We start from the raw sequence: 24,777 nt of genomic DNA, 5'->3' as shown, positions 1-24,777 counted from the left end.
CAGGTTAAAAACGGTTATGCGGCCCAATGATGAAAATGCTTGCCAGACTAATGCTTATCAAGTTTCTCACACAGGCTCGACAACTCTAAAGTTCTCACGGCTTCCACCAGCCTCAACTGGCGATGGATGAGCCTGTCAGTTTCACAGCTTCAATTATTCCTGGAGCAACTTCTAGCAGATATCTGGGTCTCGAGTCCTCAAGGATCCACGCTTGAACACATTGAAGATTACACCTCCACCCTGTGGCTACAAGAAACGTTTTATAACTTTTACCCCTTTGAAATCCAATTCTTTTCCATAGTAATCTATCTTATGCTCACTTCCCCAAATGTTGTTTAATATCTTCTTCTTATCCTCCCTTCTTCCTCTGACCCACGAACTCCTTCAACATCCTAACCTCAACTATCTATTCCAGACCCTTAATTTAACCTATACCCTTCTCAGTGCCGGAGAATGCAATGGAAACCCACTCCAGTACTCCTGCCTGGAAAATCCCATGGATGGAGGAGCCTGGCAGGCTGCAGTCCATGGGGTCACTAAGAGTCGAACACGACTGAGTAACTTCACTTTCACTTTTCACTTTCATGCATTGGAGAAGTAAATGGCAACCCACTCCAGTGTTCTTGCCTGGAGAATCCCAGGGACAGGGGAGCCTGGTGGGCTGCCATCTATGGGGTCGCACAGTCGGACACGACTGAAGCGACTTAGCAACAGCAGTAGCTTCTCGATGCTTCTAACCCACAATTGGCTAAAGACTGCTGGATATGTTTATTCATAATTCCTCTGTGAGATTCATCCTTCCCCACATCCATCTTTAACTGGACCACAGGTAACATGTCCCTACACCACTCATACTTTGGAGAGCCTTTATTTGTGTCATATCTTAAATATCTTCACACTAGTGACCAAATCCGAAATTTTTTAGACATACTCTTAAAATCTTTACTCACCGAACTTTTCTCCTTCAATGTGAAGTGTCCAATAGGAGGTCCTATGGCCCACAGAGTAACACTGTTACAACCAGCTCCTTTTTGCATATCCAGAAATTCCCGAAACAGTTCATATGACCAGGGACACAATCCCTAACTCCATGTGCAACCATACCTCCACCTCTTTGCCACTGGAAAGGCTATATATAATGTTTCTGGTACTACAGGACACTCTTTAACCTTTTCAGGGTGGTTTCCCTCAACATATTCCTCCACTTCTCCCATTATTGGGGCCACTTTAGTGGGGTCCGTGAGCGTCCTTGAACAAACGATAAACCCCACCCCCTCCCCTACTCCTTTTCACCATTGACTTCAGTGACACCTGGCCTATTTTTCCTGTGTGGGATGTCTACATACCTCTCTCTACCTACTAATTGGACTGGGGCCTGCATCCTGGTATACGCCAATCCAAACATTTTAATAGCCCTCAGTGATCAGCCCTTGCCTATTCCTCTCATCCACAAGTGAATAAAAACGAGTCATTCATTTCAATCCCCTCTTAGTAGGAATAGGAATAGTGGCTGGAATTGGAAAAGGAACTGCTGGCTTAACCACCTCCATCCAAAACTATCAGACACTATCTAAAGACCTATCAGACAGCCTCCAGGAAATAGCTCAAGGCCTAATAACTGTCCAAAATCAACTTGATTCCTTGGTGTCCATAGTTTTACAAAATTGAAGGAGATTAGATCTACTCACTATAGAGAAGGGAGGTCTGTACCTTTTTCTAGATGAATCCTGCTGTTTCTATGCCACCAGTCCTTTATTGCCCAAGGAGGTAAAAAAAAACTTCCAGATGGAGCCTCATGAATCTGCCAGAGATTAAACAACTCCTGGCAGTCATGCTTAACAGATTGGACCTGGATGCCTTGGGTTTTATGCCTTCTCGGAACATTAATTTTTATCATCCTTCTACTCACCTTTGAACCTTGTTTGTTTAATCTTCTCCAGGGATTTCTCCAAGACCGAATCTGAGCCATTTCCTGAGATCAAGTCAAGATTGTTCTTTTGCTGGAGACCCTGACAGCTAGAATAGCCCAACTAGAATAGCAGGCCTTTGACTTCCTCTCAGACCACCAACCTCTGACCCTCATTTATCAGCACCAAGAAGCCCTGAGCATTAGCAATGCCCACCTCTCTTTCTCTTTTTGTATACATTCCTTAGGGTCTGAAATGAAGGAAAGTTCAGTTCAGTTCAGTTCAGTCACTCAGTCATGTCCGATTCTTTGCGACCCCATGAATCGCAGCACGCCAGGCCTCCCTGTCCATCACCAACTCCCAGAGTTCACTCAGACTCGCGTCCATCGAGTCAGTGATGCCATCCAGCCATCTCATCCTCTGTCGTCCACATGGCTCAAAATAGCCTGGAGTTAAAACTCCCCTCCAGGTCCTCCCCAGTATTCTATGCAAAAAAAAAAGAACTCTTTCACTGGAAGGGAAAAAAATGGACATTAAGGTTGATTGTGCCCAGCTCCCAGCCCATTCAGCCTCTGGCCGATCTCCAGAATTCCTTACCCAGCCATTTAAGAGATAATTACTCAGAGCAACCTTGGAGAAGAACAGGCCCCCTTAAGAGTTCAGTTCATACACACCGAGGAAACCAGAATTGACAGAGACACATGTACCCCAATTTCATTGCAGCACTGTTTATAATAGCCAGGACATGGAAACAACCTAGATGTCCATCAGCAGATGAATGGATAAGAAAGCTGTGGTACATATACACAATGGAGTATTACTCAGCCATTAAAAAGAATACATTTGAATCAGTTCTAACGAGATGGATGAAACTGGAGCCGATTATACAGAGTGAAGTAAGCCAGAAAGAAAAACACCAATACAGTATACTAACACATATATATGGAATTTAGAAAGATGGCAATGATAACCCTGTATGCAAGACAGCAAAAGAGACACAGATGTGTAGAGCGGACTTTTGGACTCAGAGGGAGAGGTAGAGGGTGGGATGATTTGGGAGAATGGCATTGAAACATGTATACTATCATGTAAGAATCGAATCACAAGTCTATGTCCGATGCAGGATACAGCATGCTTGGGGCTGGTGCACAGGGATGACCCAGAGAGATGTTATGGGGAGGGAGGCGGGAGGGGGGTTCATGTGTGGGAACGTATGTACACCTGTGGTGGATTCATGTCAATGTATGGCAAAACCAATACAGTATTGTAAAGAAAAATAAAGTTAAAAAAAAAAGAGTTCAATTCATTTCAGTTCAGTTGCTCAGTCATGTCCGACTCTTTGCAACCCCATGAATCGCAGCACACCAGGCCTCGCTGTCCATCACCAACTCCCGGAGTTCACTCAGACTCACGTCCATCAAGTAGGTAATGCCATCCAGCCATCTCATCCTCTGTTGTCCCCTTCTCCTCCTGCCCCCAATCCTTCCCAGCATCAAGGTCTTTTCCAATAAATCAACTCTTGGCATGAGGTGGCCAAAGGATTGGAGTTTCAGCTTCAGCATCAGTCCTTCCAAAGAACACCCAGGACTGATCTCCTTTAGGATGGACTGGTTGGATCTCCTTGCAGTCCAAGGGACTCTCAAGAGTCTTCTCCAAAACCACACTTCAAAATCATCAATTCTTCGGCGCTCAGCTTTCACCACGGTCCAACTCTCACATCCATACATGACCACAGGAAAAACCATAACCTTGACTAGATGGACCTTTGTTGGCAAAGTAATATCTCTGCTTTTCAATATACTATGTAGGTTGGTCATAAGTTTCCTTCCAAGGAGTAAGTGTCTTTTAATTTCATGGCTGCAATCACCATCTGCAGTGATTTTGGAGCCCAAAAAAATAAAGTCTGACACTGTTTCCATTGTTTTCCCATCTATTTGCCATGAAGTGATGGGACCAGATGTCGTGATCTTAGGTTTCTGAATGTTGAGCTTTAAGCCAACTTTTTCACTCTCTTCTTTCACTTTCATCAAGAGGCTTTTTAGTTCCTCCTCACTTTCTGCCATAAAGGTGGTGTCATCTGTATATCTGAGGCTATTGATATTTCTCCCAACAATCTTGATTCCAGCTTGTGCTTCTTCCAGCCCAGCATTTCTCATAATGTACTCTGCATGTATGTTAAATAAGCAGGGTGACAATATACAGCCTGATGTACTCCTTTTCCTATTTGGAACCAGTCTGTTGTTCCATGTCCAGTTCTAACTCTTCCTTTCTGACCTGCATATAGGTTTCTCAAGAGGCAGGTCAGGTGGTGTGGTATTCCCATCTCTTTCAGAATTTTCCATAGTTTATTGTGATCCACACAGTCAAAGGCTTTGGCATAGTCAATAAAGCAGAGATAGATGTTTTTCTGGAACTCTCTTGCTTTTTTGATGATCCAGCGGATGTTGACAGTATGATCTCTGGTCCCTCTGTCTTTTCGAAGACCAGCTTGAACATCTGGATATTCACAGTTCAAGTATTGCTGAAGCCTGGCTTGGAGAATTCTGAGCATTACTTTGCTAGCATGTGAGATGAGTGCAATTGTGCAGTAATTTGAGCATTCTTTGGCATTGCCTTTCTTTGGGATTGGAATGAAAACTGACATTTTCCAGTCCTGTGGCCACTGTTGAGTTTTCCAGATTTGCTGGCATATTGAGTGCAGCACTTTCACAGCATCATCTTTCAGGATTTGAAACAGCTCAACTGGAATTCCATCACCTCCACTAGCTTTGTTCATAGTCATGCTTCTGAGTTGGCCCCACTTTCCCCAGTGCCTGTGATGGTTGATGGCCATCTCCCCCTCAGTAGGCATCAGTGCCAAGCAAGAGTGGCTGGAGGAGGAGCCTGTGCAGGGGGGATGGCCTGGACTGAGGTGGTCCTGCAGGCTGGTCAGAGCATCAGGCAGTGCCCCATGGACTTGAGAGCAGTCACATGTGCACACACTCAAGCAAAGTAGAGTCTTGGCTCCTCGCACCCTCTGGTAAAGCCCCACAAGGTTTCAAATGAGTCGAAGGGGCTCATCTTCCAGGGCCCGTCGTCAGACCTGGGGTTCCTAACATGGGTCTTATACCCCTCGATCTTTAAAGACAATCTCTGAGCCTGTTGGTACTTCTCCTCTTCTGTGTCACCTGCTAGGGGTTTGGATCTTAACTAGATTTCTTCTCCTACATGCCAGCTAGACTCTGTGAGTTCTTTCTTGATGGCCTCAGGTATAGAAGAGTCACTACTCTTCTGCTACTCTTCAAATTTTTTGCAGAAAGAGTTACTCTCTATTTAGTGTTTTTTTATTTGTTATTGTTGTTGCACAACTAGCAGGGTAATCTAATTACCCAACCAGGGATCAAACCTATGCCCCCTGCAGTGGAAGCATGGATTCTTAACCATTGGACCACCAGGGAAGTCTCCAACTCTGCTTTTTAATCCCCTCCCAAGTATCCTCACTTTGAAGTCTTTATTATTTCACATACACAAAAAGCAAGAAGACTTAAACTAGAGACACAGTTTTTAATTAGCTCCACCAATCATAACAACTCTCTCCACACCCCGAAAATCAGTAAATTCTGATAGAACCATGATGGATCACTCACAATCAGTACTCTTCGGAAAATGGATAGTCAGGGTGATCAGCAAGGCTGAAAGAGAAGGAGGGGTGTTAATTTGTTAATTCTGTATCACATGGCCAAGGAGAGTGCTTCTCTGTGTATGTAGCCAAGATAGCCTAAACATCTCAGTCTACAATCACATCCCACCTTCTACCCCAGGCACCCAGTCCATGTGTGAACAGTGCCTGCGTGTGTGATTACCACAGTCACAAGCAATATAAACATCACAGTGATATTTATCTCAATTGGAATTACAGTTTATAAGAAGGTCTGAGAACTACAGCTAAAACATTAAGGTCATTTCAGCCCTAGGTGGAATATTTGGTCCTGGGTGGTGATGATGATGATCTCAGTAACAATTGTGCAGATCTTTTTAACACATCCATTCAACAAGTAAGTACTGAGCACCCCCCAAAATAGAAGGCATTCCATTAAGAAACTTCTGATCTCTTGAGATGTCACGGACGCATAAGCAACAATACTGATAAAGTGAGATGACTATTTTCTTAATTTACAAAGGATTAAAACAGTGGTTAATTAATAATTAGTATTACTGCTGCTTTCCTTTTTTTCACTATGTTTTTACTTTTCTTCCTAAATTTATTCCTTTCCATTTATTTCATTAGAGAGTACATTCTGAGTGATTCCATATGCCAAGAGTTATGCTGTTGACTTAAACCCACAAACATGAGTAAGGCCAGGCACTGACAGCCTGATGAAGATGAACAGAGAAGTATACTGAAAAGTTTTTGAGTACAGAAAAGTAAATTTCCATCTTTTTGTTTTCATTTGTAATATCCTTTTTCAGAATCATGATATAGCTTTACAAACAGGAGACAAAGTTTCGACATCTTTCATTTAAAACTAAATCTTCCTTTGACTAATAAGTTGTGTTACCTTCTCTCTAAACTCTCTTCTAATATTTCTGTTTGATTACCCTTCTTTCTCTTCAGTCCTGACATCCTCCTGCAGTAATTAGGCAGCTGGAATTTCATGTTAGTGACTAAGTCAAAGTCAAGGAGTTAGGGGTTTCCTAGGGGATGATCCCTGATGAACAAAGGCAACACTGGAGTGAGTCTTTACTCAAGAAACCAGAGAGACCCAGACGATCTTACCTGGGTGTGTCCTGCTAAGGACACGGCTATCACTCACTGGAGGGTCAGTTAAGCTCATGATTGCCTTGTAATTCAGTTTTGTGAGATTATAAGGATGAGGACACAGGATTTTTAATAGGGGGAAAAGGCCAAAGAAGAGATCTATTTGAAAGAAATGGATGGTGTCTTGGTAAAGAAAGGCCCATTAGGGAGAAAATTCACCAGACACTTAGGGAAGGGAGTGGAGGCCAGGCCATGTGACCTCTCAGTACTGACGCATTCTGCCTTTCATAAGACTTTGCTCCATAAAAAATATCAACAGTATATTTTACAATTGTGTTAGGATAAACGCAAATGTAGTCCAAGCTGGATTTATTGTTAATAATCACTATTAATCATTTCCTCCCAATTTTATAAAAAGTTAAAAGATAAAATATGTTCGCAGGTCCCTAAAAGAATAGTGGGCTGCAAGCACAGTTCCCTCTGTGTCTACTGGATTCCTGGACCCTGAGAGGAGAAACATCAGTCACAGGGATTAGGGGCACAAAGTAGTGAATTCAAAACCATGTCAAATCTGGGGATTTTATTTATGGGCTGTCCTGGGCCCTAGTCACATTTCTGTTGGTCAGAGATGGAGCCGTGGAGGAAACCTTTGGTCTGAGGTCTGCATGAAGCCCCAGGTTTACACCTACTCTGGAAACCAGGACTGTCTTCTGAGAATTAAGCTTTTAAAAAGCTTAGTTCCCCTACTGACCTGCCTGCTACAAAAAGCAGTGTATGTGTGAAATATACACAAGTCACTTACAAGACTAAATCATAATATCGTATGTTACTGTTGAGGCCATCAATTGCTTTCATGTCTTCCGGAGTCAATTCAAAGTCGAGAACCTGGAATAAAGGAAGAATCACATTGACTTCTCCCCTAAGAAGCTGGCCTCCCCCGGGGACTGGAGGACTTTCCAGCTGGATGGAGACAAGAAGAGGGGACAGAAAAGCCATGTCTGTCTTCAGCTTCCAGGTGAACAACCTGGGACCCTCTGCAGAGTTCTCACTTCTTTCTACAGCCTCTACTTTTCTACTCCAGTTCTCAGACAGACACACACACACAGGTCGCAAGGCATCAGTCCCTTATCTTTCCACGTGAATTTCTTTTGACAGAAGACAAGCAAACAAAAATCAACTTTTTTGCAAACAAAGGCACTGTTGGACAACCTGGACAAAATACGTGCACTTGACCGAACACTAGACTGTTTTCTTCCTTCTTAACATCCCCTAAAATATGACACAGCATAGATCTTTAGCAAGTATGGAAAAGAGGATCCCCCTGTGAAAACCTAATCAAGAATCTGATAGCAAACTTATTCATTACCTATGAATAAATCTAAAACATTGATTATGTACATATGTCTGTGAGAAACTTATGAAATGCATTTAAAATATTAAAGAATACTTGAATAATTAAAAATGCATATCATAGTCACAAAATGGAAATGTCAGTTTTGTATAGAAATCAATTTTTTCCAAAGTGAGAAATGCAATGTGAATCAAAGTCTTAAACAGTTATTCTTTTGTGGAAGTTGGTAGACTGATACTAAATTTTATATAAAAGAACAGCTAGTCAAGAGCAGTGAAGACATACTTGAAGGGAAAAAAAGAATGTTATTTAAAACAAGCTTATTTTCCACTATAATAAAGTAGTATAGAGAAGTAAATAGTTAAATAGAACAGAGAGAGGCCAGAAATGTACTTATGGACATTTGATATATGACAGAGTTGACAGTGAAAATCTGTGGGAAAATCTGTGACACATAGATTTATGTTTAACAATATGTATATACCTTTTCATGTCATAGTCAAAAATCAGTTTAAGTGTATTACAGATCGGCATTTGAGTGGAAACAAAAAAACAGTTTATTAGGGAACATTTCCCTTACCCTTGGCTTGGATTTCCCTGGTGGCTCAGACGGTAAAGCGTCTGTCTACAATGTGGGAGACCCAGGTTCGATCCCTGGGTTGGGAAGATCCCCTGGAGAAGGAAATGGCAATCCACTCCAGGACTATTGCCTGGAAAATCCCATGGGCAGAGGAGCCTGGTAGGCTACAGCCCATGGGGTCACAAAGAGTCGGACACAGCTGAGCGACTTCACTTTCACTGACTTAGTTTGACCTGTAACTTCCACTGAACAGTGATATTTCCCTGGAGTGGTGAGTCAAATCTGAACCCAGACAGGAAGAGGATTTTTCCCCACTCACTGACTAGGGCTAATAGCACTGTGATGAGATAAAGACCAAGTAGGTTGACAAGAGTCTAGCCAAATATATATGAAAATATATATACAGAGATGCATGCAGTCTCCTCTTACAATAGCCTCATCCACCTGCTAAAGCAGAAGTGCCGAGCAGCTCTGCACTGAACTGCAAATGCCCAAAAGAGCTCAGCCAAGAAGACGACAGCTTAGCTGAGTGCAGGTTGATTGTGAAACCACAGAATAGAGAGACGTGTAAACGATCTCTGCCTTAAACCCTTAAATGGGGGTGATTTCCTGTACAGCTAGACTAATGGTATAATATAAAAATAAAAAGACATACAATCTAATGAAAATGTACAAAGTCATAAATAGGAATGTCACAAAGGTAGAAACTGAAATGCATGAAAATGAAACTACATTAATATTCAGAGAAATGTAAAATAAAACCAGGATGAATTGGTTCAGGATGGCTGCTCTCACTCGTGTGTCCCCAAGCCCATATGTTGTTAACCTTACCCCCACTGTGATGGTGCTAGAAAGGGAGCTTCTGAGGGGTGATTAGATCATGACAGTGGAGCTTTTGTGAACGAGACTTGAACAGTATCATATTCATATGAGAGACCTCAGAGAGCTCTGTTGCCCACTCCACCATGTTAAGATACAAGGAGAAGCCTGTGACCTGGAGGAGAGCCCTCATCTGATCACCCAGGCACCCTGGCTCCAGTCTTTCAGCTTTAGAACTGTGAGGAATGCATTTCAATTTTTTTTCTAAGCCACTCAATCTGTGGTATTTTGTTAGAGCAGCCTAAACAGTTTAAGAAAATCACATAATGCAATTTTGTCAATTGAAAACAAAGAAAATAAGATGTCATTTGCACAAGGTGACAGAATAAGTTCCAGATGTAATGCTGGATCTAAAATGTCTACTTTCTGTGCAACCTTAACCCTCTCCAGCCATGCCACCTCTCCTGTTGCCACATCAGGAGGGGAAAACCACTGGAAACACACACAAGGTATTCATGCACAGGAAAAAACAGGTAACTCATTTTGACGCAAAATTAATCTGAGAGCTGGACAAAAATGACCCTCATGAAGGATATTGCTTAGGAGCCCTCTGCCCACAGCCCCACTCATCACCTGCATGTTCTCTTTGATCCGCTTCCTGTTGTAACTCTTGGCCAGAACCACAACCCCACGTTGTATCTGGTAGCGAAGGGCAACCAGAGCTGGGGTTTGCTTGTGCTTTTTGGCAATGGCACAAAGAACTGGGTCCTCCAAAAGAATAGGGTAGTTCGGGTTCACCCTGGAAGGAAATTAAGAAATCCTGAGGAGCTGAAAGTGAGTACTCAGTTTCTAAGAGGCTTCTCAAACAGACCAAGTAGGTCCACTCTAGACCAGTGCTTCTCAAAGTGTGGTCCAGGGACCAGCAGCATCGGTTTCACCTGGAGTCTTATTAGAAATACAAATCCCATGGCTTAGCTGAAGACAAACTGAATCAGAAACTCGACTCTGTCACCTCCCAATCTGTGTTTACAAAGCTCTCCTGGTCACCTGGGTATATGCTGAAATGAGATCAACGCTTCCATAGCTGTGGTTTTGTTCTTGTACATTTCAGGGGTTGGTTTTCCTCTCCAATCATAGCCCCAAAGTAAGTACAAGAGCATAAAAGGAGAAGGAAAAGACTGGGATACTTTTTAGTTTAACTTTCTCAGTATTGATAAAAATTGAGTAGTCTCACAGTAACTATTCTTTTCATCACTATTTACAGTGTACAGTACTTGTACAGATGTTTAAAAAAATGATTCAAATTGTCTTTTTTTTTTTTTTGATCATCATTGACCTGGGAGGTTTATTATCCTGACTTTTGGCATAAGGTAAGGGAAGCTCAGAGTCTTTTACTAGCAATGTGTTCATTAGTAAGTAAATCATGCCTTAAGCTTATGTCTTAGATCTCAACTGGGGGATTATATATAGATTTTGATGCAGTCACTTGTTATTGATTAATCTACAACAAGACACGTATAATGTAAAAAATAATTGGCTGGGTGATGAGAAGACAAAATAGAAGGCTCTTCCATTTCCCCTCTCTACCGCCTGCCAGTTGAGAGCACTGAGTACAATATAACAAAACATATTCCATGAAAAATTGAATTTTAGGTAAACTCTCTGTTGTCTTACTAGTGTTCATTACCAATTTTTCAATCGTTGGGATCCCAGAGCACCATAAGCAACAAGAACAATATCATGTGACTTGCAGAACTCCAACAGTTTGTTCTGATTGAGATAAGGGTGACATTCTACCTGTAGAATGCCAACATAGAAGAGTGTCAGGTTATGTAGGAAGGTGATATCAATATGACAGAGAAAGGCAAAAAGTTTAAAACATCTAAAGAAAAAATAAACTATGGAACACTAAATTGGAACTGAAAATATCAATATCAAGTAATTTTTTAAAGAAATACATAGTATATCTCTATTCCTGAAAACAGAAAAAGTAATAACATTCCTGAGAACAAGCAACCCTAGGGACCAGAACTCAGTTACTAAATACATTACCAGGGGACATACCTAACTCCAGATCTGGGACAAGAAAACAACTGTTTGAGCCTTGGACATCAATTCTTGCAAAAAGCAAGAATTTGCTCCAAGATACATGAATAAATGTCTGCAGGACAAAAGAACCAGATTGATGGGTTCCCATTGGGAACATCTGAGTAGACTTTAACACCAAAGGGAATCATGAATGAGAGCAAATGTAGCACACAGAGTCAAAAAAATCCCTGAGAGAGAGAGAAAGAGCAAAAACGTTTCCATCTACGTATGATTATTATGAAAACTCCTTTCTCAGAAACTGACAATTAAAGGGAAGAAGGGACAGTTTTGATTTGTCTTATAGGAATGCTGCTGCTGCTGCTAAGTCGCTTCAGTCATGTCTGACTCTATGCAACCCCATAGACGGCAGCCCACCAGGCTCCACTGTCCATGGGATTTTCCAGGCAAGAGTACTGGAGTGGGGTGCCATTGCCTTCTGTCTTATGGGAATAGGTGCATTTTATCCTGACTTAATGAGGGAATTTTATTTTTACAATAAAATGTCAGGTAAGAAGACTAAAAAGTGCTTACATTGAAAATATTGAAAATTGCCCTAGAGAAATAATTAATTCAGGTGAACATCATTGATGGATTCTCAACCATTATATGAAAACTTGGGGGAAACTGAAATTCCTTTGATGACAATTATTATCCAGTAGATGACTAGGCAATTTCAACATGGGAAATACACATTTCCAAATTAAAAATCTAGCTACCAGTAGCTTTACTGGAACAAAAATACCATCATCACAGTGGGATAGCTGGTCATCACGTGCTTCCTGCTGGGTGCCATGTGAGGGGCACAGCATGCAAAGGACATATCCCCAAAATGTATAAATTTATGAACATGAGTAAGGGGTTCAGGTCTATCTGTTAATTTACAGGAACTGAGAAACAAATTAACAATACAAGATGATAGTCTGATAAATCTATTATATTTGTCGAAAAATTGTTTGGATGTCATGGTTAAAAATTATAATTGAGTGACCATGACAGATTAAAAGAGCTTGAGATACATGACTCAGAGTGAAGATGTGAGCCACAATGAGATCAATTCAACCTAATATTACACATGTACATATACATATATATGTGTGTATATATATATATATATATATATACACACACACACACATACACATCTACCAATGTGGCAAAATGTGAAACATTTTGCATACAAGAGGGAAAATATGGGTGTCCTTGACTGTACCCTTAATTTTCTAATATCTGAAAATTTTCACAATGAAAACTTGGAGGCAAAATTAATGCTAAAATCACAATAGTTTTGAAGCCTTTTTAATTTAGAATATTGATTATACGTATATGCTGTGTTGTGCTTAGTTGTGCAGTCATGTCCAATGCCTTGTGACCCCATGGACTGTAACTTGCCAGGATCCCCTGTCCATGGGGATTCTCCAGACAAGAATACTGGAGTGGGTTGCCATGCCGTCCTCCAGGGGATCTTTCCAACCCAGGGATCAAACCCAGGTCTCCTGCATTGCAGGCAGATTCTTTACCATCTGAGCCACCAGGGAAGCCCAAGAATATTGGAGTGGGTAGCCTATCCTTTCTCCAGGGACCCTGCTTCTATCACCAGTCACATCCACAACTGGATATTGTTTTTGCTTTGGCCCCATCCCTTTATTCTTTCTGCAATTATTTCTCCACTGATGTCCAGTAGCATACTGGCACCTACCAACCCAGGGAGTTCCTCTTTCAGTATCCTATCATTTTGCCTTTTCATACTGTTCTCAAGGCAAGAATACTGAAGTAGTTTGCCATTCCCTTCTCCAGTGGACCACATTCTGTCAGACCTCTCCACCATGACCCGCCCATCCTGGGTGGCCCCACACAGCATGGCTTAGTTTCACTGAGTTAGACAAGACCATTCAGATATGACCTAAATCTAATCCCTTATGATTATACAGTGGAAGTGAGAAATAGATTTAAGGCACTAGATCTGACAGACAGAGTGCCTGATGAACTGTAGAGAGAGGTTTGTGACATTGTACAGGAGACACAGATCAAGACCATCCCCATGGAAAAGAAATGTGAAAAAGCAAAATGGTTGTCTGAGGAGGCCTTACAAATAGCTGTGAAAAGAAAAGTGAAAAGCAAAGGAGAAAAGGAAAGATATAAGCACCTGAATGCAGACTTCCAGAGAATAGCAAGGAGAGATAAGAAAGCCTTCCTCAGCGATCAGTGCAAAGAAGTAGAGGAAAACAACAGAATGGGAAAGACTAGAGATCACTTCAAGAAAATTAGAGATACCAAGGGAACATTTCATGCAAAGATGGGCTCGATAAAGGACAGAAATGGTCTGGACCTAACAGAAGCAGAAGATATTAAGAAGAGGTGGCAAGAATACACAGAAGAAAGGTACAAAAAAAGAGGTTCTGACCTAGATAATCATGATGGTGTGATCACTCACCTAGAGCCACACATCCTGGAATGTGAAGTCAAGTGGGCCTTACAAAGCATCACTATGAACAAAGCTAGTGGAGGTGATGGAATTCCAGTTGAGCTGTTTCAAATCCTGAAAGATGATGCTGTAAAAGTGCTGCACTCAATATGCCAGCAAATCTGGAAAACTCAACAGTGGCCACAGGACTGGAAAAGGTCAGTTTTTATTCCAATCCCAAAGAAAGGCAATGCCAAAGAATGCTCAAACTACTGCACAATTGCACTCATCTCACATGCTAGCAAAGTAATGCTCAAAATTCTCCAAGCCAGGCTTTAGCAGTACATGAACCATGAACCTCCAGCTGTTCAAGCTGGTTTTAGAAAAGGCAGAGGAACCAGAGATCAAATTGCCAACATCTGCTGGATCATCAAAAAAGCAAGAGAATTTCAGAAAAACATCTATTTCTGCTTTATTGACTATGCCAAAGCCTTTGACTGTGTGGATCACAATAAACTGTGGAAGATTCTGAAAGAGTTGAGAATACGAGACCACCTGACCTGCCTCTTGAGAAATCTGTATGCAGGTCAGGAAGCAACAGTTAGAACTGGACATGGGACAACAGACTGGTTCCAAATAGGAAAAGGAGTACATCAAGGCTGAATATTGTCACCCTGCTTATTTAACTTATACACAGAGTACATCATGAGAAACTCTGGGCTGGAGGAAGCACAAGCTGGAATCAAGATTGTTGGGAGAAATATCAATAACCTCAGATATGCAGATGACACCACTCTTATGGCAGAAAGTGAGGAGGAACTAAAAAGCCTCCTGATGAAAGTGAAAGAGGAGTGAAAAAGTTGGCTTAAAGCTCAACATTCAGAAAACGAAGATCATGACATCTGGTCCCATCACTTCATGGGAAATAGATGGGGAAACAGTGGAAACAGTGTCAGACTTTATTTTTCTGGGCTCCAAAATCACTACAGATGGTGACTGCAGCCATGAAGTTAAAATACGCTTACTCCTTGGAAGGAAAGTTATGACCAATCTAGACAGCATATTAAAATGTGCTAGACATTAAAATGTCTCTAGACAGCAGAGACATTACTTTGCCAACAAAGGTCCATCTAGTCAAGGCTATGGTTTTTCCAGTGGTCTTGTATGGATGTGAGACCTGGACTGTGAACAAAGCTGAGTGCTGAAGAATTGATGCTTTTGAACTGTGGTGTTGGAGAAGACTCTTGAGAGTCCCTTGGACTGCAAGGAGGTCCAACCAGTCCATCCTAAAGGAGATCAGTCCTGGGTGTTCATTGGAAGGACTGATCTGAAGCTGAAACTCCAATACTTTGGCCACCTCTTGCGAAGAGTTGACTCACTGGAAAAGACCCTGATGCTGGGAGGGATTTGGGGCAGGAGGAGAAGGGGATGACGGAGGATGAGATGGCTGGATGGCATCACCGACTCGATGGACATGAGTTTGAGTGAACTCTGGGAGTTGGTGATGGACAGAGAGGCCTGGCCTGCTGTGATTCATGGGGTCACAAAGAGTAGGACATGACTGAGCGACTGAACTGAACTGATATATATATTTATCCTGAATTTTACAAGCTACATTTTCTGTAGAAGACTCTTACTCCTTGACTTCAGGTTGTACCTTATAGACATTGTTGTTGTTGTTTACTCATTAAGTCATGTTTGATTCTTTAGTGGCCCAATGGGCTTCCTAGGCAAGAATATTGGAGTGGCTTGCCATTTCTTTCTCCAGGGCATCTTACCAACCCAGGGATTGAACCAGAGTCTCCTGCATTGGCAGGCAGATTCTTTACACTGCGCCACCAGGGGAGCTTGTGGACATTATGTTATATGAAATACAGCAGTTGCAGAAAGACCAATGTTAATACCTAAATTGGTCAAACTCACCGAATTAAAGAGTAATGTGATGGTTACCATAGGGTGGGGGGGAGTAGGGAGAAATCAGTATTTCCTATTCATAGGTACAAAGTCTCAACTATACAAGGTGAATAAATTCTAGAGACTTACTGTACAGCATCGTCCCTATGCTTAAAGTTATTGTATCATATAAATCAATACAATGAACTTAAAGTACATTGTATTGCGCAGTTATATACTTAAAATGTTTTTAAATGAATCATTTTAACTTTTCTTACAGAAATAAAGTAAAAAATTTAAGAAATGTAAGAGTACAGAACCAAACAAAGAAAAATGTATTTAAATAGTTAATTTTATGATAGACATCAATGGGAGAAAAAGATTAAGACTGAGTAAATCACGGGGTGTGCTCTGAGTAAATCACGGGATGTGCTCTAATTCCTGACTATTTTTTATCTACTGTTAGTATTGCTATAAGATGTTGATTTCACTCTATAACCTGAATGATTTTCATAGCCTCCAGTAAATTTTTTTGTACTATGCTTCCTGTTGAAGACCCTATAAACACAGAGACACCAAGACTAAGGATTTGGGTATCCAAACTCCACACAAACTCTTAACACTTGTCTCAGCTGATTTATCTCTATTTACTTCCTATTCCATGTTTTAATGGTCTTTCTTCGGGTACATAGTTTCCTCTGAGGCACTTTTACCATCTGATTTCTGGAGATCCTTTCAGCTCAGGGAAACACCTCCTTCCTCTAAGTTCTAGGGGACTAGCCTAATTCCCTTCACCTCCATTACCTTCCCTCAGTCCTCACCACAGTTTAGCAGGGAGCCATCCCCAGATTTTCCACCCAGACTTTTTCAGACAGAGATACCTTTTTTGGTTCTATTTACACCATCCAGACAGGGGCTCTGATCTCTAGAATCATCTGTCCACAAAGATCGGATGAACAGGAGGGGAGGAGAGACAGACAGACATCAGGCTGAAGTCCAAGAAGGAGGTTCTGAAGAGCAGGAGGGAGAAGATCCTCACCTGGTTGCAGACAGGCTTGTACTTGAGCCCGGGTTTGTTCAGGATCTTCTCCAGCTGCTTGTGGTTGAAATTGGACACCCCGATGGACTTGGCCAGCCCTGCATCCTTACACGTCTCCAGGGCCTGGGGAGGGAAGGGTGGTGAGAAGTAACTCGAAATGAGTGATAGATCAAGAATAAATGCTGGAAAAAATCTGTAAAAAGTGTCTCGTGTCAAGAATTGACATTGATTTTGAGAAAGAAGAAAGGAGAAGAAGGTCATGACACAAGAAGAAGAATTAATCATCTCCTCCTTAGAAAACCCTGGAGAAGACATATCACATGGAAGGAAATAGATGCCTGGCTTCACCGTCCCAGATTCTGTCCTTTTCTGTGAACATTTCAGCAATGGTTTCCTCCCCACAACCCCAGCATCCCAGTCCTTAGATTCATGAACTGCTGAGTCTGACCGTCCATAGCCCATTCTCACAGGTGGAAGAAATGAAGGTGGTTCCCCGTCTCCTGACTCCTGCCCTGGTTCTCTCCTCCCTGGACTCACCTCCCACGTGCGACAGAGGTCTACTGAGTCATATATCATTTTTCCATTTTCATCTTTTGGAAAAAGTTCCTCTCCTGGCTGGAATAGAAGCAGTCATTTTAGAGATGTCATAAAATAATTTCTCCATTTAGTCAGCCTGCCAGGCACATCTAGGACCAGGACATTAACGTCCATAAGATAGGTTTACAACATTCCAGATCTCTTACACTTACCATATGTTTTAATAAATAGAACATTCTAGGTCCTAAAGGGGACTCATTGTGACTGATGCAAAGAATGGCAATGTTACATGGCTTTATTTCCAGAATAAAAATTACAGTCTTGACTTAGATGTGATACAGTTTCTTTTCTCTCTGATCATCTGATAGCCCTAGGGCAGGCACATGAACCGACAAGACTATCCATAGGTTGATATGGGCTGTGAAAGATCCAGACATGTTCTCAAATGTTCATGACCATGAGCCTTGAACTAATCAAGGTTAATTTACCACTGATGGAAAATGTTGATATAAAAATAAAGCCAACCAAGAGTAATGGAAAGTTAAGTAGTAGGGGGGGAAAGGAGACACTTCTGAAGAGTACTGCAAATCCTTAAATCTTCCATAGCTGGGCCTTGCCATCTACATAAACCAATAAACTCTTCTCCATAGGATGGCTTGGCTTGAGTTTATTTCTGCAGCTTAACATCAACCTAGAACTCTGGGGCAATCTAGAGGGATAGGTTTGGGAGAGCGGTGGGAGGGGGCTTCAGGATGTGAGGGACACATGTATTCCTATGGCCTATTCATGTTTATGTATGGCAAAACAATCACAATATTGTAAAGTAATTAACCTCCAATTAAAATAAATAAATAATTTAAAAAAAAAACAGTTCAAAGTAATACAGTTCTTAATGGCAAAGTGCAGTCCACAGACCTCATCATGAAGACAGGCAACAGTGTAGGCAAGGTCTCCTAAGTCCCAATAAAGGTTTAGACTCACCTAGAGAGAGCACCATCAAATCTGCTCAACTTGAAAGGGTGAAAGATGAGATAAACTCATCTTGTTCGAGTGTAAGGCAATGTCATGCTCACCACGGCTACACCAAACTCTGTGTACTTAAAATCCCCAAGGGACTCAAGAGTCATACTCAGTACTGTGTGCAGAACTCACCTATTTCTATTCGCTCAAGTTTTTGAGCAGAGAACATGAGATTATTGAGCTTTTTTTCTCTGGGAGGAATGACAAAGAAATTAAAATTTTTTTAAAAACCCCTCAGTAAAAAGATAATCATAAATGATTATTTGGGAATTCTACTCTAGTGAAGAGTATATCCTACTATGAAAAATCTGAAGTCAATCATCCATGCAGGTTGATAGACATTCTGACACAAGAAATAAAATAGTTGTAATCATACAAATTGCCAACCTTCAGAGCCAGTGGAAAATGAATAATGTAGAGATCGACATAGTCCAGTTGAACAGTTTTCAGTGACTTTTCCAAGGCTGGTCGGACCAACTCTGGTTGAAGGGAAGTGGACCAAAGCTGCAGAGATTAAAGAAAGGAAGCTGCATGAAATTCACATTGTAGGTAATTTTGTTTTTATGCTTTCATCTAAAAATCAGAGATTTTTCCTGATTAGAAATGGATGATCACAGAGGAAAACCACCCTATTTCTTTTTCAGTTCCATTTTTTATCTAACCAACCCATGTAAACTTTGTTATTTGATTGAATTTATCATTAGTATATCATTCACAATGGAAGAAAATGACCCAAGAATGAAAAGTATTATCAAATAACTAATATACTCATCATCTGAATTATGTTTAATAAAGTTTAAAAGCAGTTCACAAAGTCAATCTAATTCTATCAAAGAATCAATCCTCTTAGGAGAGATTAGAACCTTTTTGTTTACGTAAATGTAGGAAGTGTTTTGAACATATTATTATGTACAGAACATAATTTGAGGCATTTGGTTAGATCTTATGTAACAAAAAACAGCTCCTCCTATTTCCACCTCTTAGATGAAAGTAAGAACTGAGATTTAGAATTTGAATAAAATTTAGAAAGTTTCCTAGATGATAAGGAAAGCTATAATCTAATTTTTTCTGTCTGATTCATTAGCCCATACTAAATCACACTACTCTGGTCCAGGCTCAGAAAAACAAATTGACTTTAATTTAAAATTAAAATTTGAACCAATGATGAGAAAGCCATCATCACTCTCACTTTATTTTTGGATACCAGATTTAATACACAAATATGTGTGAAAAAAGTTGTACCAATAAGCAATGTCCACCAAACAGGTATTGATCTGGCTACATAATTATCACCTGCACACAATGACTTGCATACATGTGCACACACAACACACACAACACCTTTGAAGTGTAGAATATATCTTCTCTCTTCACAGTGCCATCTGCAATCTTGCTCCGAATGGCTTGTCCAACTTGCCCTTCATTTTGGTACAAATGAGCGCAGTCAATATGGCGGAACCCAACCTCTATAGCCAATTGGGTGACCTCCAGAGCTTCACTCTTAGGAACCTACATACGCAACAAGTGTGGTAGTTGAATATTCACACGATAAATAAACTGCTGATGCACAAGCTTTGATTTTTCCCAAGAGAAATTAACATACAAAAGCTTTAATGTTTCTTTGTGCCTTTGGTTAGTTCTGCATGTGTGGTGTTGAACCCATGATAAGTTATCTGAAATTTCCTGTAAAGTTATTAAATGAACACCCAGGAAGTCTTCAATCCCAGGTGATCAGTGGTTGATCAAAGGCATCAGAGGACCCCAAAGGCCACCTCCAGTTTCAGTGATGTGCTGGAGGAACTCATAAAAGTGAAAAAAGTGAACGTGTTAGTTGTTCAGTTTTGTCCGATTCTTTGAGACTTCATGGACTGTAGTCCGCTAGGCTCCTCTGTCCATGGAATTCTCCAGGCAAGAAAGGAAGATCCCCTTCTCCAGGTATCAAACCTGTGTCTCCTGAGTTGCAAGCGATTCTTTACCATCTGAGCCATGGATATGATTTATACAGTGAGATATTTTATGCAAAGTCAATGAGGGTAAAGGTTCATGATACAAAGCACCAAGAAACAAGGTGAAATCTTCTAAGAGTGCTCTATCTACCAATGTAGTCATGCAGAATATACAAAATAAAAACTGCTGCTAAGTCACTTCAATCGTGTCCAACTCTGTGCGACCCCATAGACAACAGCCCACCAGGCTGCCCCGTCCCTGGGATTCTCCAGGCAGGAACACTGGAGTGGGTTGCCATTTCCTTCTCCAATGCATGAAAGTGAAAAGTGAAAGTGAAGTCGCTCAGTCGTGTTCGACTCTTAGCGACCCCATGGACTGCAGCCTACCAGGCTCCTCCGTCTATGGGATTTTCCAGGCAAGAGTACCAGAGTGGGGTGCCATTTCCTTCTCCGCAAAATAAAAACTATACCTATTCAAAGTGTGCTAAGTGATTTTTTAATGCCTATCCTGGTGGCTCAGATGGTAAAGAATCCGCCTGCAATGCAGGAGATGTGGGTTTGATCTCTGGGTCAGGAACATCCCTTAGAGAATGGAATGGCAACCCACTCCAGTATTCATGTCTGGAAAATCCCATGGAAAGAGGAGCCTAGCAGGTTACAGTCCTTGGGTTTGCAAAGAGTTGGACACAACTGATGGACTACTACCACTTTTGCTTTCTTTCCCTGGGTAATGATATCACAACCAAGCTAGCTAACAGTTCCATCACCTCACATAGTTAACTTTTATAGGTATTTGTGAGACCTTTAAGGTCTACTCTTCAGGCAAATCTCAAGAATATAACCCATTATTATTAACAGTTGCCACTGTGCTGTACATCAGGTCTCCAGATTTATATATCTTACAACTGAAGGCCTTTACCATTTGACCAGCATCTTTCCATTTTCCCCAACTTTATCCGCAGCTCCTGGTCCCTGTGATTTTACTCTCTGCTTCGATGAGTTCAACTTTTTTTATAGATCCTACTCATAGAGAGATCATGCAGTGTTTGTTCTTTATGTCTGACTTATTTTACTCAGCTTAATGTTATCCAAGTTCATCCATGTTATTGCAAATTATGGATCATTTCTTTTATAAGCCTGAATAATATTTTGCTTCTTTTTATGTGACTTGTAATCTTTTCCTTTTAAAGGAGGTGCTTGTCTAACTTCCATCTGTTGGGTCTAGTTCTGCCTTTCCTTACATGCAGGGGCATTCAGGGATGTGCTGAGGAATGAATTAGTGAGCTTCAGTCATAGCTGAACCCTTCCCTCTCCTCATCCCAGTTTGCACCACAAAGTCCTGTCTTCTGTCTTCAAAATTTTTCTGAATATTTCCTTCTGTTTCATACATAAAATAAGCGATATTCAAAGTTTAAGGACCAGAACCTTGTCATACAACTATTCAATACATACTGTAAAGACAAGATGAGTAGCAAAATTCCTGGATTCCAGTCTAGTAAGTTATCCTCTTTGTCCCTCTTACACTCAAGCACTGAAGACCATAGTTAGATAAAAATATATTACAAAAGCCAAGAATTGAAATCTTTTCCTGTAAGACTATAGCTTGTCTCCTCAAATGGCACTGAACTTTCCATTAGAAGAAGTTCCCACTCAGAAACAGAAGTATAGGGCAAAACACAGTTGAAGCGTTTCTTCCCTGTGACCTACTAGGTATTCCACAGTAGAAAAGCAATTCTCTCCCATTAGTTTTCAGTCACCTCATCTTTAGGAATTTTTACCTCAAATACTTCTCTGGGTCATGTCTTTTTGGAAGGAGGAAATGGTTCTGGAATTAATGAAATATACAGAGAAACCTAGCCATTACAATCACCCTCAAAGCAAAGCAGCTGACAGTCAGTGTTCTTGACAGCTGAGTCTCACCTCTCCTGCCAAGCTGGGAAAGAGATGGAAGCTGGAGGGGAATCCAGAGTAATCTGCAGGTGAGCACAGCCTCAGACCCTGATGCAGAGTGGAGACTGGATGCTCTCTCCCCTTTCACAGGGCATGGCTCTAGCCTGGTTAGTAGAACCACAAGATCCTCCCAGAGTCACACAGGAACTCAGTGCTTGACAACCCAAGTTCCTTCCACTCATGTCACATCCACTACAGTTTATGTCAACCCACAACCACTACTCTTACCTCCTCAGGTGCATAGGTTCCAAAGCCCAGGATAGGAATGAAGTGGCCATCATTAAGCTTCACCCTCTGGTATTTGGGATCCATTGCCTGTTGCTCTTCTGAGTAAGCAGACTCTGATTTTCTTCTTCTGCCCTCACAGGTTATAAGTAATACGAAAGTAACACCCCAACTGCACTGTCCAATGTCAGCAGATACATTGTAGGAGGAGCATGATTGAACCAATACCCACGGAGTAAGAAATAAACAAAGGGTGTTAACTTGTTTGCTTTTTTTATCAGAACAATATTCCTATTATACAATGATATAAATCATCAATTTCTTGGAAATTTTTACTTTATTTTTTAATTTTAATTTTTTTTATTGTACTTTATTTTACTTTACAATACTGTACTGGTTTTGCCATACATCAACATGAATCCACCACAGGTGTACATAAGTTCCCAATCCTGAGCCCCACTCTCACCTCCCTCCCCATACCATCTTTACTTTATTTTTTTAATAAGTAAATTTTAAATTCTGGATCCACTTACATTATTGTAAATTATTTCATGGGATTTGCTGAATAATTATTGACCATATGTTAGACTAGAAACCACACGTACCAATTTTTAAAATTTTCTAATTATGAAGCCCAACTTGAGCAAACATCAATTGAAACAATTATCTATATTACAGTGCATACACATACGTACTTATACACACAGTCACAGAATTTAAAGTAATGACTAATAAGGACTTCTCAAAAAGCTAACACTTAATAAAGAATAAAACATCAAATGAATATAAATTTGCCTTTTTATATATCCTACCAGCAAAATTATTTTGCTTACAGATGGGGGTGAAATCCTGAAAATGATGTGAAAATCAGACATTCTGGCAAAGATCTTATTAGAGGTTAGTTATTAATGGTTTTTACTGTGTATGATATGTTAACAGACTCTCTGTCCCAATCTTTCAGCTAGTTTTGTTGTTCAGTTGCTCAGTCATGTCTGACTCTCCGACCCCATGGACTGTAGCACGTCAGGCTTCCCTGTCCTTCACCATCTCCCGGAGCTTGCTCAAACTCATGTCCATTGAGTCATTGATGCCATTCAACCGTCTCTTCCTTTGTCATCCTGTTCTCCTCCTGCCTTCAATATTTCCCAACATCAGGGTCTTTTCTAATGAGTAAGCTAGTTAGAGACCCTTTAAAATTGCCATGACGTAAATGATATTTTATATAATTTGTTATCTTGCTCAACATTATTCATAAAAGGAAGACCTGTAAACAAGTTAAATTATAATATATCTGGAAGAGTGAGGAAAATCATCAAGCATTGCTACAATGGAATGTTGTGAAGCCAATTAAAACTTAACATGGAAATTAAAGTTAGCTAAAGAGTGAGCTATGAACTGCTGGATTTTCCCCTGGAAGCATAAGGAAAATTAAAGAAACTAGCTATAAACTAGCTATACAACCTCATAGGAGCCCTGGGAAACAGTCAGAAGAACACCTGGAATGACAAATGAACCAGCTTCCCAGGTGATGGAGTGGTAAAGAATTCGCCTGCAATGCAGGAGACACAGGTTCAATCCCTGGGTTAGGAAGATATCCTGGAGAAGGAAATGAAAACCCATTCCAGTATTCTTGCCTGGAGAATTCCCTGGACAGTGGAGCCTGGCAGGCTATAGTTCCATAGGGTCTCAAAAGAGTCAGACACAACTCAGTGACTAAACAACAACACCAAACGAACACCCAATTAAGGAAAATTCAGAACAGAATGGCAGGAAATTTCATCATGGATTCACCCACCTGTACCCTTCTGCTTGGGGCAATGCAGTCTTGTTCAGCTCCCAGTTGCCTCCCTCAAACCAGAATGATCACAGAAAACCTTATCTGCAATGTTCCAACCTACTTAGGGGCTGCCTGGAGACTGGTGACTGTTTCATTCTATGTTTTAAGCTTAAACTGAAGAGCAGCTGGGGTATCTCATTACAGCTGCAGGGGGACTATATGTATGTGGGGCCAGGGACAAAGGATAAGGGTGGATACATAGACTAGACCATGTAAAACCCTGAGTAGTACTGGAGTGTGGATTTGGGGGACAGTAGGGTATTTCAAAAACCATCCTAAATTCAGGAGAATCAAAAAGGTTCACATATGCCAGGCAAGATTATGACTCAGAAATGAACCAAGTTGTCCTCAGTTTTCCTTTGGGCTGATCCCAGGACTAGGAGTATTCCAAGCAAACTAGTGAAGGACTGTCAGGACATGAAACCAATCTACCAGCAGTGAGTGTT

At 41.0% G+C, this 24,777-nt stretch overlaps 1 protein-coding gene across 1 annotated transcript; it reads right to left on the bottom strand.

Moving 5' to 3' along the window:
* Positions 1–5,535: 5,535 nt before the first annotated feature.
* LOC138091808 (dihydrodiol dehydrogenase 3-like) lies at positions 5,536–22,581 on the bottom strand. The gene is made up of 9 exons (XM_068987783.1): positions 22,498–22,581; positions 19,715–19,882; positions 18,761–18,877; positions 17,354–17,431; positions 16,817–16,939; positions 11,083–11,192; positions 10,029–10,194; positions 7,448–7,530; positions 5,536–5,578 (listed from the first exon to the last, which is right to left on the bottom strand). The coding sequence occupies exons 1-9, from the start codon at positions 22,579–22,581 to the stop codon at positions 5,536–5,538; spliced, it is 972 nt and encodes a 323-aa protein (XP_068843884.1).
* Between the last annotated feature and the right edge of the window lie 2,196 nt (positions 22,582–24,777).

The sequence above is a fragment of the Capricornis sumatraensis genome, chromosome 15 (genome assembly GCF_032405125.1).
Source record: "Capricornis sumatraensis isolate serow.1 chromosome 15, serow.2, whole genome shotgun sequence".
NCBI lineage: Eukaryota > Metazoa > Chordata > Mammalia > Artiodactyla > Bovidae > Capricornis > Capricornis sumatraensis.
This window is presented reverse-complemented; position numbering and strand designations above follow the sequence as displayed.